The sequence below is a fragment of the Narcine bancroftii genome, chromosome 3, assembly GCF_036971445.1.
Source record: "Narcine bancroftii isolate sNarBan1 chromosome 3, sNarBan1.hap1, whole genome shotgun sequence".
NCBI classification, from domain to species: Eukaryota; Metazoa; Chordata; class Chondrichthyes; order Torpediniformes; family Narcinidae; genus Narcine; species Narcine bancroftii.
In genome coordinates this window covers 226,142,416-226,158,376 of record NC_091471.1, presented here as the reverse complement: position 1 = coordinate 226,158,376, position 15,961 = coordinate 226,142,416, and the positions used below count along the sequence as shown (strand labels likewise).

The window sequence follows — 15,961 nt, the reverse complement described above, 5'->3', positions numbered from 1 at the left end:
CCAATTATATTGTATCATACGTAGCCTCGTATTTATTGTATTTCTCATCGTTCCAGAACATAATTTCTCCTATGTTTCCTTTTTTATCTTTATATTTAAATCTTGTTCCCATTTTTGTTTAGTTTTACCATTTGTTTCCTCATTCTCCTTTTCTTGCAGTTTAATATACATAGAGCACTGAGTCTCTTAATGCCAGTCTCAACACATCCCTTTCGCTCACTCCTCAGTTCCCTTGATTCACTTCTGTTCTCTTAATTTCTTTTTGAAATTCATGAGGTACATTGTCATAAATGCAAGCAACACCCTTTTCCCAAGTGCCTTTTTTCATGTGTGAACAGAGACAGTCAGTGGTGACAGACTATTTCAATGGGAGCTATGTTACAAGCAGCCCTGACCTTTAGTTGTCTACATGCAGCAGGAACCACTGGATGCTAATCTTATGGTGAAATCCTAACTGATTCATTTCCCAGATATTCTGGCACCATGTTTCATCTGCATCTCTCCTCCACCTAAAATTAAAAGTGCAGTCATTCATGTTTGTGTGAAGCTGGTCCAACTCATCTGCTTTGGAAACCCTCATTCACACCTTGACCTCTCCCGATTGGTTATTGTGATCCAACTCTCTCTCCTGCAAGAGGAATATATTTATTTAAAACTTCAAAAGCATTTCGATTGAGGGCAGCATGGTTGGCATAGCAGTTGGCGCCTTGCCTTTACAGGCGATCGTGCCTGGATTGGGTTCAGGCCCTGTGCTGTCTGTAAGGAGTTTGCACAATCTGCCCTTGTCTGTGTGGGTTCTCTCCGGGGGGCTCCGGTTTCCTCCCACCATTCTGGGGTGTAGGTTAATGGAGTGCAAACTAGGCGTCACGGACTCGTGTGCCGAAATGGCCTGTTACCGTGCTGTATGTCTAAATTTTAAAAATTAAATTGTTGATATCTTGACTTACAGATGTAAAACCAGTTTTTAATCAAATTATGTCAGAAGCAAGTACTTCCTTAAATTCAAGTTAATTGCCTTCTGACTGTACATAGACCACCCAACAGCATCTCTTTGGACCTCTGTGCACACATAATATCTATAATAATCACTTATATACAGAAGGTGTCGGAGTTGCGCAAGTTGTTCAGCAAGGCACTCCTTCCGTCCGATAGCCTACAGGTCACCCTTGGGCAAGGTGTAGCACCTACTTAGCCTCCCAGTCAGAGTCACGTGAACCCATGGATTGCAGACGATGGATAGTTTTCACACGTGGATTCTGCAAGTTGGAATTGATGGTTGTAAAACTAAAAAGGCTGGGAAGATGAATCTGCTGATCAAGGGCCTGGTTTACCCATCCAGTACGGACACTGCGACTGAAGAAGGCAACAGGAAACCACTGCATTAGTTTTCCCTTGTATAAACGTCGACTATGGTCTCAGCTCAAAGATAGAGCCTTCGGTGAAGGAGAACAGGGGAGGCGACAACTACAATTCAGAGGGTTAGAGATCGTGATGGATGGAGAGACATGATCGCCCACACCGAACAGCAAGGCACCTGAATGATGATGATACAGAAGAATATTATTCAAAATAAAGATATATAAATACTTTGGGATGATTTACTTGGTTACAGGTCACAGTTCATCAATCTCACATCCTGCAGAAAGAAGCTATTTCGCAGCCTGGTAGTCCTGATTTTGATGCTCCTGTATCTCCTTCATGATGGTAGTGGTTGAAGGATACTGTGTGCTGGATGGAAAAGGTATTCCATAATTCTTTGAGTCCTATTTAAGCCACACTACCTGTGAATGTCGCCAATATAGTAAAGGGAGACCGCAGACATCTTCTCTGCCATTTTGATGATTCTCTGTATGGACTTCCAGTCCGATGCTTTGCAGCTACCATACCGCACAACAATATAGCCAGACAGGACATGCTCATTTGTGTTCCTGTAAGATCTTGTCAAGATTGGGGCCAGTAGTCTTGCCCTCCTCACCCTCCTGAGGAAGTGTGGGTGCTGCTGCACCTTCCTGACTAATGAGGAGACGATGTGGATAGGTTGTCCTTAAATATGCACGCCACGTTGTGCTCTCTACTCTCTGTGGAACCATGAAAGTGTAATGGAAAGTGGTCGACTTCCGTCCTCCTGAAGTCCACAGTCATCTATGTTTTGTCCACATTGAGGGCTCGGGTTGCTCTCGCACCGTTTCATGAGTCTGCCGACCTGCTCTCTGTACGCCGACACACTGTCATTGCTGGTAAGGCAAACTATTGTTGGATCATCTGCAAACTTGATTCTATTCAGCATCAAATCATATTCAAAGTCAAAGCTGATGGATGCTCAATTTTATCTTCACATGCACCAAGGTGCAGCGAGGAAGTTTGTTTTACTGGCAGTCCAGCTAGTCAACCCAGTTAAAAATGGCACCAGAGGGAAAGTTGCTGAGTTGAGTTAGAACAGAGCAAAGACAACATTTATTTTACTCATTCTGGAATATGAAAATGACAGGGACATTTTTTTTTACTGAATCTGCTGATCTATTTTTGTGACCATCTCATTGATGTGGTTAGACCAAGAAAGGTTGTTGGAGATACTTACCCCCAAGAAGGGAAAGCTATCTGCTCTCTCCACCTTAGTACTGTTGATACGGACAGGGAGATGAATGTCACTCGACTTCTGGATGTCTACAGCCGGCTCCTTTGCTGGTATTGAGGGAGAGGTCTTTATCCTGGCACCAAGTCACTAGTCCCTCTATTTCCTTGGTGTTGGAATATGAGCCAGTACTTGGGTGCACAGTTACAGGTGTACAGGAAGTAGAGTAGGTGGCTGATATGGAGAGCTTGCAAGATATTTGTGATCACGTTGATCAGGGAGGAGATGTGGCCTGCAGGTTGGGAAGTCCTTTGGAGAGGGAGGTCCTGAGGGCATGCTCTCAGAATTTGGGGATAAGTTTATATGACACTGTGGTGTTGAAGTAGGAAGTTCGTATGTACAATTGGACTTGCTATCTTCAAAAAAAGGCCTTTCTAAAAATGATCTTAACCTATGCGAGGCTTTGAGGTGCAAAATCCAGTCTGAGGGAAGGAAATGGAAGGTCTAACTTATAGATCTTGTCAGACATTAGCAAAAGGAAGTACAGTAAAACTTATGGGGATTGCGGATGTCTGATATGCAAGTTTTCCGATTGCCTGATTCTCATGCTTACATTGCTAAACTAATACAACTGCATTGAGAATAAACAGTCTAAAAGACAAGACAGTGCATAATGTAAAGTAATTTGAAAAAAAATCATCCTTAATTATATAAAGTTCACTCTAATCAAGTAATTCACGACTTACAAAATTTAAGTACGAACCCCAATCGCTGACGCAGTAACAGTGTTCCGCTAACTGGGCTAACGTCATAATTAACCCCTCCCCCATCCACCCGTTTACAGATAAAGCCTTACTAATATACTTAATACTAATACAGATAAAGACTCTTACCAGGCAGGGATTGGGAGACACTTTGGGAGAGTCACCCCCAATGGCGACTGGCATCGGCTGGCCCTTCATCCTGGGCGCCGCCATTTTATTCAAACCACAACTTCTTTGAAGCTTTATTCTAACAGCTGCTGCGGGCGGGGCACTCCACCGGCTGAATGCTTGCTACCATCTTCACCAAGGGGGCCGTGTGTTGCTCTGGAGAACATTTACAATTTTAGACTTTTATTCGTATTGCCCTTTTAAAAAAAAGCGTATTTATTTATTTCATCAATTTCTTTTTTGCCGGTTGCTTGGATTTGCTGGTTACACTGGGATGTAGTTTTGAACAGAGTTTTCTAAAGAATCAATGCATATTCTTTGGTTTAGCTAATGTTACATCATTTGCCCATAAAACTATAAGATCAATTTTTTTCTCCCTGCATGACATCTTTTGACCAGTGTCTCAGCCCTTCCAGAGGTTGCTGTAGTGATCTTCACCCAGCCAAGAGCTGCTTCTGGCCACAGAACTCTTTGAAATGGGGAGGTCGGGGGGTGGGGGGCAAGATTTGTTGATTATTGACAATGCATCGAAGTGAATGGTGAATTGGCTTCCTTTCCTCCAAACAGAACTTCCCCTTTTGTGGAAGATGCATTTGCGATGATTTATTTATAATTGGAGTGTGTGCTGTACCCAACAATATGTCCAACCTCAGAGCACCCAATAGCCTGAAATTGTTTGATCTCAGAAGCTAAGCAGGCTCAGGACTGATCAGTTAGGTTTCTGTGAGGGGTGCTGGACAAAGTGGCGACTCTCTGTCTGCCTTACGGTGGAGGAAAGTTAAAGAATTTCACGCATGTTGCATTCTAAATGTAGTATTATGTGACATTAATGGAACCTTTACATTTAATATGTGTCCTGTGAGATCAGGGAACTGAGGGTGTTGGAGAACTGATGTTAAAGAGGATTTAAAGCTGGGGACAAATCTGCAATGATTATATTTAATGGCAGGCCAGCCGAGAGAAGTCCTACTCTTACTTCTCTTTCTATGGGGTTATTAATTGGTCTCAAATTTCTGTTAACCAAAATGAAATGGATAAAGTATTCTAATCCTCAAGACAATGTCATTTTTGAAACAAGGGAAATTATTGGTCTTTATTTATATATTGAAGCAATGAGGTGAAGTATTGTGCCCTTTTAAAAATGTCATAATTAAAGAAAAAAAATGAACAGAAGAATTTAATCGGGCAGCTTCAATTGGTATTGGATTTAATTGTGACAATTATTTTCAAAAGAAGTAATCAAGCAGAATAGCAAGAGATTTTTAATTGCTGCCATTCTCGTTCCAGGGCCCCTATGTGCTGACTAATAAAGCTTTATCGCTTAGTAGCGGTGAATTGGGTACAATTTCCAATCTGGTTTTGGATGTTCGAGACGATGACAATCCCTTGGATGTGGTACTGAGGGTTCTGGATCCGCCGAAGCATGGTCATCTCGTGCTCCCAGATGAGGTCAAGGTGCAGATGTTCCAACTCGAAGATATTAAAAAGGGGCGGCTACGTTATGTTCACGATGGAACAAATAGCCTGGCTGACAAAGTAATTCTGCAGATAAATGACGGCCACAACATCCTGAATGTTCTCCTCCTCATCAACATTACCCAGAAGGTACTTATCTGATCTGCTGTTACGAACCATTCATCTGAATTTTGGAAGAGAGGGCCAGGCATTCTATTTATTAAGATTTTCAGTGCAGGTGACTCCCACCTCACGGCCATTTGGGCAAAAGAAATGATCCCTTTCATAAATCACTGCTCAAAGATTTGAAATATGGCATAAACTTTGCTCTAGTAATATATATGAAGAAGGTAAGCTTACATTTCTTGGCACATTGGCAGATGGTGCGTAATGAAAAATCATAACATAGACCGTCTTCTCAGAATGCAAGCAAACCTCATCCCCTCACCCTGCCCCACCCCACCCCCCGCCATAATGTAGGAGTCCAATTCTCTAGTCCTGAGTCCATTCAAACAATACCTGGTCCAACAGGATCATGATAAATTCACTTTGTCACCCTATCAAGCCTTAAATTAGGTATATTTTGGCAATTCCACTTACCCAATCAGCCATCATCTGAGTACAGTTGGGGCTAAATTTTGACCCCAAGTAGCAAAGTGTTGAACTGCAATGTGCAGTTTTTAAAAGGAGAAAATGACATTATGTCTGAAAATATCAACACGAATGCATTGTCATCAGAATATGTAACTCTGCAGTTGAAGGCGAAACACCTCCTGAAAGGTGCCTTGAGATTGATGCGCATAATTTTGGCAAAAGGCCAGACAGATTAAAAACTGAACATGATTCATCATTGTATAATGCTAGCCACATGACATCAGCAAGTTGCTGAGGGTCATTGCATGACGTAAGTTTTGATTTTCATCTGAAAGTATTACCCCAGAGAAATCCTGTACGAGTTAACTTGGGTTTGCCCGTATTTCAGTCTCAGCACTGAGAGGCTCCAGAATGTGAATTGTACTGATGTTTCTAAAGGCCAGTTGGTCGTATTAATTATTTGTTGTTGAACTTAAGACTATTTGCATATTTTATAAGCCACTTACATTTCTTAGAAGCTATAAGTACAATAGCTTGGAGAGCATTTATTGTAGGATGGACTTTCCCGAAACATCAGCCATCTTGCCACAAAATCACACCTGCGTAGCATTTCCGTTATGTGCTCATGACAGGAAGAAGATAGCCCTGTGCGAAATGATATGAGACCCCACTGCAGATTCTGCTCCCCTGTGGTTGGCTGACCGAACTTGTGAGCAGATTACATTTCATGCTTTGCCATTGCTAGCTGACAACCTTGTACTGCGCAGCAAATGGACAGATGAAGGACAATGGGTGTATCAATCATATTTGACTCTCACACTTACCAATTTTTCCAAAATCTCAAGAGAAAAAGAGGCCTCAAATTGCAACAAGAGAAAAATTAATTTTGTTTGATCATCTCATTTTCACAGTTTTTTTTCCAGTAGTTAGGATTTGGAAACTGGAAATCTGAATGAGTAAGTGGAAATACTAGAAAGGTACCACAAGCCAGCTAGCACTGACCACAATCAGGGGTGCTGAAGTAAAGCACGGAAGTCCATGATTGAAGTAAAAACAACAATACTGGAGAAACATAGCAGGTCAAACAGTGTCCTTTATAAAGCAAGGATAAAGATACATAACCAAGGTTTCGGGCTTGAGCCCTTCATCAAGATATGAATAAATGCAGGCAAGCATCAGAACAAAATGGTGGGGGGAAGGGGCAGGGGGAGGAGCACAGTCCCACAAGCAAGTGTAATAGATGGATAGGGAGGGAGGGCACATCAGCAAGCAGGGAGAGGGGTTGCTGGCTCTGAATGGGGAGGGAAGGGGTGGAGAGCAGGCGGAAAGAAGACAGAGAGATGGGGAAGAGGTGGAGATCAGTGAGTAGGCTAGCAGAAGACAGGTCGATGTTAAAGCTATCCGGTTGGAGAGATCCCGGATGGAATATTACGGGTGGCCTTGGTTTGACAGTATGAGGCTGTCAGTGCAGAATTGAATGGTTGGCCCTGTCATTGGAAGGCAGAAGAAGGTGAAAGGGGGCCATGAATGGGAAGGGATGGTTGGGCGAAGGAGCAATCCCTACAGAAGATGGAGAGGGATAGATGTGTCTAATGGAGGGATTGTGTTGTAGGTGACGGAAATTAAGAAGGATAATGTTAGATGCGGAGGCTGGTGGGGTGGTAGGTGAGGACAAGGGGAATCCTGTTCTGGTTATGTGTGGGGGCAGAGGGGAGCAAGGCAGATGAGCGGGAAATGGAGGAGATGCGGGTGAGGATTGAGTTGATGGTGGTGGAGGGGAAGACGTGCTTTTTGGAAGAAAGTGGACATCAAAATCAGGATGAATTGCTTTGAACAAGTCATGAAATCTGGTGTTTTGTGGCAGGGTCATTGTGCAGACAATCATATTACAACCATCTCATCTCAGATGATCTGGATAGGAAGGCCTCATCTTGGGAGCAGATACGATGGAGATACAGGAATTGAGAAAAAGGATTAGAATATTTGCAGGGGACTGGGTGTGAACAAGAGTCGTCGAGGTAGCTGTGGCAGTTGGTAGGTTTGTAGAAAATGTCTGTGGAAACCTTGTCTCCCGAGATGGAGGCAGAGAGACGGAAAAAGCCGAGAGTGTCTCCAGAGATGGACCAAATGAATCAGGATGGAAGTTAGCAGCGAAGTGCACGAGGCAGCCCCGGTGTAGTCATCATTGCAGCAGAGGAAGGAGTTGAGGGGCCTTGCCTGTATGGGCTCGCAACTGGATTGTTCCACATAGCCAAGAAAAAGGCAGGTGTAGCTTGGTGTAGGAAAAGTTATTACAAGTTCTGCCAGGGGGAGGAGGGTGATGGTGGAGAGTTGGTTAGGTCTCCTGTCAATAAAATGTGGTTTGAGTCTGCCTTATGGTGAGCTGAACCACTTCTCCCGATAACCTTTGCCCTGGCTAAACTAGAACCTGTGCCTTAAATACACCCAGCGACGTGACCTCCAAAACTGCCTGTGGCAACAAATTCCGCAGATCTACCACCCTCTGGCTAAAGAAATTCCTGCACATCTCTGTTCTAAGCGGACACCCTTTTAATCCTGAAGTTATGCCTAGACTCTCCCACCATGGGAAACAACTTTTCTACATCTACTCTTCCCCCCCACCTCCCTTTCCATTCCTTTCAATATTCAAACTATATCTCTGGCACAATCCTTTTTGTGTAATATGTAAAGCATTGCACCTTTAGACAAATATGCCAATATATATCCAAAGGTATGGCTTAGATGTGTAAGTTGTCTTCAAGGTAAGAACAGTTGACTCTAATTATACTCCTTCTATTTAAGTTAGTCACTTCCTTATAGGAAGGTTGTGGAAGCAATAGAGAGGGTGCAGAAGAGATTTACCAGCATGTTGCCTGGATGGGAGAATATGTCTGATGAGGCAAGGCTAGCAGAACTTGGAATTTTCTCTTTGGAGTGCAGAAGGATGAGATGAGAATTAATAGAGGTCTGCAAGATTATGAGAGGCATAGCTAGACTGGAAGCTAGCATCTGTCTCCCAGGGCAGGAACAGCAAACACCAGAGCATCTCTGTACAAAGTGAAGAGAGGAAAGTTTATGGGAGACATCAGGGGTAAGTTTTATTTTTACACAGAGAGTAGTGGGGGCCTGGAATGCCTGTCAGGGTTGGTGGTGGAGGCTGATAAATTGGGAGCATTTAAGAGACTCTTAGACCCATGGATGGATGGAAAATACGAGGCAGAAGGGTTCAGTAATTTTTGGTAGGATCATCTAGGTCTGCTCAATGCCCAGGGCCGAAGGGCCTGTACTATGTGCTAATGTTCTATGTTCAAATTTCGTAAAAGTCCATATAAGCTACTAAGTAGACAAGACTAATCTGGCAACACTGTAGATCACTGTAGATCAGACAGTGATGGATCACTTCGGAAGTGAAAAAAAATCAAACCCTTAGGATACTGTAGGCATTTTGCAAATCCAATATGTTGAATCTCACTTTCAGTAATCCTGGTTTATGAGCACATGAAGCCATCATTAATTACAAGCAGGAAGTTATTCTTTGACCAGTGTAATTGGTTTTATTTTTGTGAAATATTGAAGAAATGCCAGTATGGCCTGACAGCAGCGTTTAGGGAGAGGGGGGAACTGATGGGATGTCTTCTGGATGAGGCGGTAAATTGTCTGCTTTTCTTTCTGATCCCAAAGTGCTATTTAAAGAACTGGAAGTTATGAGTTTCCTGGATAACAATGCCTCTTTTTTTAATATAAAAGCCAATTAATTGCTCAGTCATTGTCATTTGTTTTGACTCTACAAAAGCAGACCATTCCATCAATGATTTTGTTTCACGTTGTGGGGCCATGGTTATGTGCACATTGGTTATTGCAGTTCCCGTATCTCAACTCGTGCGATAGTGGCCTGTTGAATATACAAGTCTGTGACTAATCAATGCTGGAAGGACAGAAGGCTGCAGCAAAATACGATTGAAACATAAGACCACACTGCAGCTCCTTTGACTTGTTGAAGTTGCATTTTGAAGGAAATCTATTTTCTGATGATACTGGATTCTAGCAAGACATACTCCTCTTGTTTTTCATATCTGCTTTAACCTCTGAATTTAAAGGATTTATATCTGTTCAGGTCCTCCTTTCTTACAGACTGGGCATCATAGAATTACCCTCAAAGGATCAGAGGATATCAAACCTTCTATTCAGAAACCCGAGATTATAAACAAATGCTTTGATGTGGATTTAACTCACTGTGTGTTTAAATACGATTCTGTATTTCTGTAGTGTCTTTAACTTCTAAGGTTCTAGTATGATGACTTTCTAAGCTCCTCTTTAAGCCCCAGCTGAAGTATCATAGGTAACTCTGGTCAAAGAGTGATAATTCATTCATGAGCTTGTAATGGACAATTGTGTAGAAGCTATTGGCCCAGCTTGTGAAGGGGTGGCCTTAATTTGTGGAAGACTCGTTCCCCAAGAGTTGAGATGAGAATCATTGCCCTTGACCACGAGGAGTGTGGTAGAACTGATGCAGGGGGACACCAAGGGGCAGATACTCCAAAGGCCAGAGACACACCGTGCCCCAAGGAAAGTTGTTTTGGTTGTTGGAGGTCAAGCCCCAGCTGATCACTGCAGGAGTTCCTCAAGCCAGTGTCATAGTTCTAACCATGCCTCATCAATGACCTTCTTACCACCTTCAGAAATAGAGATGTCACTGATGACTGAAAGATGTTAATTTCCATTTGCAACTCTCCAAAAATAGACCTGTGCGCAGCCAAACCTGGATGTCAGTCAAGCTTGGTGCTCAGGTGTGAAGAATAATTATGCCATAAAAACATCAGGGAATCACCATCGACAACATCGTCTGCCCTTGACGTTCAGTCAGATTCCCAAGTACTCCACCTTTATCCCAGGAGTCAGTATTGACCAGAATCTCAGTGTGCTCAGCTAGGCAGGATGGTTGGCGTAGCGGTTTGCGCAATGCCTATACAGCAGCAGCGATCTGGTCCGGGATCGAATCCGGCGCTGTCTGTAAGAAGCTTGTATGTTCTCCCCGTGTTTGTGTTGGATTTTTCTCTGGGGGCTCCGGTTTCCTCCTACCCTTCGAGATATACAGGGGGTGTAGGTTAATTGGGAGTAAGTTGGGCGGCACGGGCTCGAGGGCCGAAATGGCTTGTTAGCGTGCTGTATGTCTAAAAAGACTTTATCAATGCTATGTATATAAGAGCAAGTCGGAGACTGGATATTCTGCGGTGAGTAACTAACTGCCTGCTACTCAAAGCCCTGCCATAATTCATGAGGTGTTGGTCATCACTTCCCTGATTAGTGCAGCTCCATCAATTCCCAACAAGCTTGACAATGGATAAAACGGCTCTTTTTTTTTTAGCCTCCCATCCTATTGCTGAGAGGTCTAATTCCATCACCACTTTTGCACGGTGTATGCTGTCTAAAAAAAAAGGAACTGCTGTCACTTACCAGGCCACTCTGACAGGACCCTCCCAAACTTCTCTGCCTCCAAGAAGAAGGGCAGCAGTCAGACCATGTTGCATGCTTGAAAAAATGTGGATAGTCCTTCGTTGTTGCCGATTGCACACCCCTGGAATCCCCTTCTTAACAGCACTATGGTGGTTGGCTCACCACCAAACTCTCCAGGATTTTGTGATGGGCTGTCAATAATACCAGTGCAATGAAGTCCAGATTCTGAAGAATGGCCAACTACAAGAATTGTGGAATAAAGGGTTGCAGCACAGGAACAAGCCTTCTGACTCTACTTATCTATACTGACCAAGCTAGACCCATTTGCCAACTGTTGGGCACTACCAGTTTCCCCAATAATCACAAGGACAAAGACTGAGGGGAACGATAGGCTTAGCTGGCCTGGATCCGGGCTAGGGAAGTATAGGGAAGGGAGAGGTGGCCCGACCTTTATGGTCTGGGAGTCCAGGTGAGAGTGTCATCAGGGGCAGGCCAGCCCGAGCCTTTACCGGCCAATGAGTACATACCATCCATACGATTACACCAACGTTCTCCCCGTATCCCTGTCAAAATGTGTGTCTAAATATCTTTTGAATGTTACACTTGCCTCCTCCCCCACTTCCACTGGCAGCTTGTCCATGCCTCCCCCACTTCCACTGGCAGCTTGTCACTCTCCATGTGAAGAAGGTGCCCTTCAGTTTCCATTTAAATCTTTCTGATCTCACTTGAAGCTTTCCACGTCCAGATTCACCTACTCTAGGAAAAGGCAATAACTATTTACTTCAAGCCCCTGATGGTATTACAAACCTCTATAAAGTCCCCCCCCCCCCCTTTACCTCTACCCTAAAGGGAGAAAAGTCCCAGCCTCTCTCTATAATGAACCTGGCAACATTCTCGTGATTTTTTTTCCACTGCAGTCCTTCGCGCTTAACTGGGTGATCAAAACTGTGCGCAATGCACCGAATACAGACTCACTAACATTCTGTTCCGTTGTGACATGACGTTCCTGCTCCTGTGCTCAAAACGCTGGAAATCCGATCAAGCAGGTTGAAGGGGTGGGGTTGAGAGGCCAGTGGGTGGGTAAATTGGGATTAGTAATGATTGGGTAAGGGAGGCACCGCGTCGGGGCGCTCTGTCGGAGATCGGAGGTAGCCAGGAGAGGTGGTGCCCATGGCTTGGTAATGGGCCCCTACTTTGCAGGGGTGCGATTGCTATTTTGAAATGATGCCGGGGACCAGGGTTGGAGGGATGGGGGGGGGGGGGTGGGTGGTCACTGGATGAGTGCTGAATGTCAGGTTAGCTCTCCAAATTGGTAGTGGTGTGGGCTGGTTGGGAAAGATCTGGTTTAGAGTTTTGGTCGGTGAGAAGGGTAGTAGTGCAGCTTGTGAACTTATTAACGTACCTGAGTTAGGCTGCAACTGTGATCCCTTTAAGTTACTCAAAAGGAAAGCAAGATCAGCAGTCTGTGTGTGGCATGGACCATCTGTATACCACAGAGAACTGCGAAGGGCAATTGGACACGCAGTGGCATTACCTGCCTCTGGGTTTCTCTGCAATTTTTGATCAGGGTCACTGATTTTCATTTGTACCTCTTCTGGGGGAAAAAAAAGCATAATACGAGAAAATATGGACTGTTCAGTTAAATTTCTTGGCCTCTGTTCAAATTGGTGACAGCACCCTATTAGCTCCATTGGGAAATGTACTGGGAGTTTTACAATCCTGCAGTAACCACCAGTGTTCCCAAGACAGATCGAGCAAAGCCCAGTCTGCTCATTAACAATGGGGAGAAGTAAGGAAGTCACTATTCATCCATGGTGATTCATTGTTCCTTTATGACAGAAGGCACGGTCTGGATGCAGAGTCTACCCTTTCTCAGCATTGCAACTGGGTCTCGAGAGGGACATTGATGATAATGTTTATGAGACTAGAGCATGCTTTCCAAGTCTCTTTTTATAAATATACCCTCAGCAAATCATTACCCAAACACTATAGTGCCATGTGTTTACCCCCGTACCCCCTCCACCTTGCCCTTTAAAGTTACTGTGTTGTGTAGGTACACCACACTCTCCCCCTCCATCCCAGACTGAGAGTCCAGCAGGACCTCTGATCACAATCACTAAATCTCAATCCTCAAAGTCACCCACGTGGAACAGATCTGAGCGTCACAGGTTTTGAGCAAATTGTGCAAGGCCACTTACACCCTTTGTGCCCCCTCCAAGTGTACCACACTTGGGAAGTGGGTGGGAATCGGTCAGGCAGGCAGGTCAGGGAATCGGTCAGGCAGGCTCTGAATAGAGAGGGCACAGGAAAGGGTTGATTTACCTCTGGACACATTTGGGATAATGGGAATAAAATGGTGCAAACCCACTAATGCTCACAAATCAAATTCTTGATCCCAAAACAATCAAATGCCTTGGGGTCTGTCAGCAAATTAAAACTCTGCATAATTAATTCTCATTCATACAGAAATACAAGGCAGAGCAGGTATATTCACTCAGCCCCTGAAATCGTTGCCATTTCATAAGATCATGGGAGATCTGCTTGCATCCTCAACTCCACGTGACTGATTACCAGCACTGATCTTTTACTCCTGCTGACCTTAGCTGTCAAGTACAGTAAATCCCTTATTATCTTGAATTCAAGCAACCAGCAAACAAATTGAGGAAAATAAATAGCTAAAAAATATGGGTTTAAAATTGGTGGTTGACAATCAAGCAACCTCAAACAACTGGAAAAGACATGTATCAATCCGCATAGGTGCCGGATACCAAGGTTTTTTAACTGTCTATCTATGCCTTAAAAATATCCAAAGACCCTGCTTCAGCAATTCTTTGAGAATGAATGGTTCAAAGCCTGACAGCTTTCTCAGAGAAACAAAATCACTTTGTCTGTTACTTAAGTGGATGATCTCTTGTTTTTATACAATGACTTGTGTGACATAGTATATATGGGTGTTTGGGAGATAATTTGGGGAGATTTGTTAGATCAGGTCCCACACAGACACATTAAAACACAGGAGTTTTGCAGAGTGCTCACAGACTCTTGCTGGACTACTATTTACAAGAGGCAATGATGTAGCAACATGCTGGGCAGCTTTGTCTGAAAAACAGTTTGCTGTTTGGAAGAGCATGTGATCTCTGCAGGCAGAGGCAGAACAGCTTTCCTCTCAATGTGAGAGGGAGGAGAAACACAGACTTTGGTTTCAGAAGGGACAAGCTGGCAAGCTTTGGAAGACGGCCCGGTCAAAGGAGAGGACTGGCTGTCTGGTGTTTCCCTTGGAGTATGAGAAACAGAAAGGAACTCTGTGGTGACCTGAAAGAAAGAGGTTATCATCTGGAGAACCCTGAAGGGGCCATGTTTCGTCAGCAAGACAGGAGTGGCTGATTAAAAAAGGAATCATTTGTGGATGTCCTGAAATGAGAAAACTCTCTGAAATCCAACAAGAACCCTCCTGAGTGGTAGCCATTTATCTGTTAAGCACCGAAGCCTGGCGAACTTTATTAATGCTAACTTCTGTGGACAGTTCAAGAATTGCCTGCAACAAGTGAGATTGGACTGTGAACCAAAGAACTTTTCTAAACTTATATACACATTTCACACACGTGCACTTAGAATTGTGGGGGGGGGAAGGGTTAAGTAGATTAAGTAAGTCAATAGAGATAAGTTAAAGTTTAATTCTGTTTTCATGTTCAAAGATAATTAAAAACAACTTTTGTTTAAGTAACCCTTGGTCATGATGCATATCTATTGCTGCTGGGTTTTGGGGTCCTCTTTTTTGAGATTCTCCCCCAAGAGGGAGCATCCTTTCAAGACTTCTTCAGGATCCATTAATCTTTGTCTGATCTGCATACTGCAGGAAGCAGAATAGATTGGCATCTTCTGCAGTTTTGAAGTTTCAGGTTACGCGCAGTGAAAATCTTTCAAGTGATTCACAACAGGCGTTGCATTCATCTCCTGAGATATATTCACTGTGGGCTGGAAACAGTTCAGAAAGAAGTTTGGTCAATTGTTGAATTGTCAGCCACGCGTATAGTAGATTAGAAATCAGAGGTCAGGATCCTGAAATACGAGCTTGAATTCCCACAGCAGCACCCGAGGAATCTAAGTAATTGAATTTTATATCTTTTTTTTTAACAGAGATACAGCATGGTAACAGACCCTTCAGGTCCATGAATCCATGTCACCCAATTGCACCCATGTGATCAATTAACCTTCTAACCCCAATTTGTAACCTTCTAATCCCAGTTTGCACAAAAAAATGCTGGAGCAACTCAGCAAGTCAGGTAGCATTCTTTATAGAACCAAAGAACATTAAAGCACTGAAACGGGGCCCTTCTAGCTTGTGCTGAACCATTTTACTGCTGAGTCCCACTGACCTTCACTCAGTCCATAGCCCTCCATACCTCTCCCATCCACGCACCTGTCCAAATTCTTCTTAAGTGTTACAGTTGAGCCCACGTTCACCATTTCCGCTGGCAGCTCGTTCTACACTCCAGTGCTTTGTGTGAAGGGGAAAATACAAAGATACACAGCCATCGTTTTGGGTGTGAGCCGTCCATCAAGGTCTGAGCAAAAATCAGGTAGGAGCCTGCATAAAAATGGAGGGGGGGGGAGGCATGGGAAAGGAGCACAGGGTCAGAGGTGGATATGGGTGGGAGGGCAGAAGAGAAAAAAAGCTGAGGTGATGGGGGAAGGGACAGCTCTCCAAATGAGAGGGAAAGGATTCAGAGGGATGGGGAAGAGAGGGAGAATGGGGAGTGGCCTAATGGAAACCCGAGGAAGTCGATGTTAATACCGTTTGGTTTGAGGGTGCACAGGTGGACCATTCAGTGCTGCTCCTCCAATTTATGGGTGGCCCCATTTGGCGGTGCAAAACGCCATGGTCTGGCATGCCAGTGTGGGACCAGGGCAACAGAATCGAAATGATTGGCTACTGGGAGATCCTTGCCGTTGC

At 44.1% G+C, this 15,961-nt stretch overlaps 1 protein-coding gene across 1 annotated transcript in view; it reads left to right on the top strand.

Moving 5' to 3' along the window:
* The window catches only part of fras1 (Fraser extracellular matrix complex subunit 1), a 642,015-nt gene that overhangs the window by 411,457 nt on the left and 214,597 nt on the right, over positions 1–15,961 (top strand). Inside the window, exon 29 of the mRNA XM_069926766.1 lies at positions 4,792–5,109. Coding sequence (XP_069782867.1) covers positions 4,792–5,109 — 318 coding nt within the window. The remainder of the gene's footprint in view (positions 1–4,791; positions 5,110–15,961) is intronic.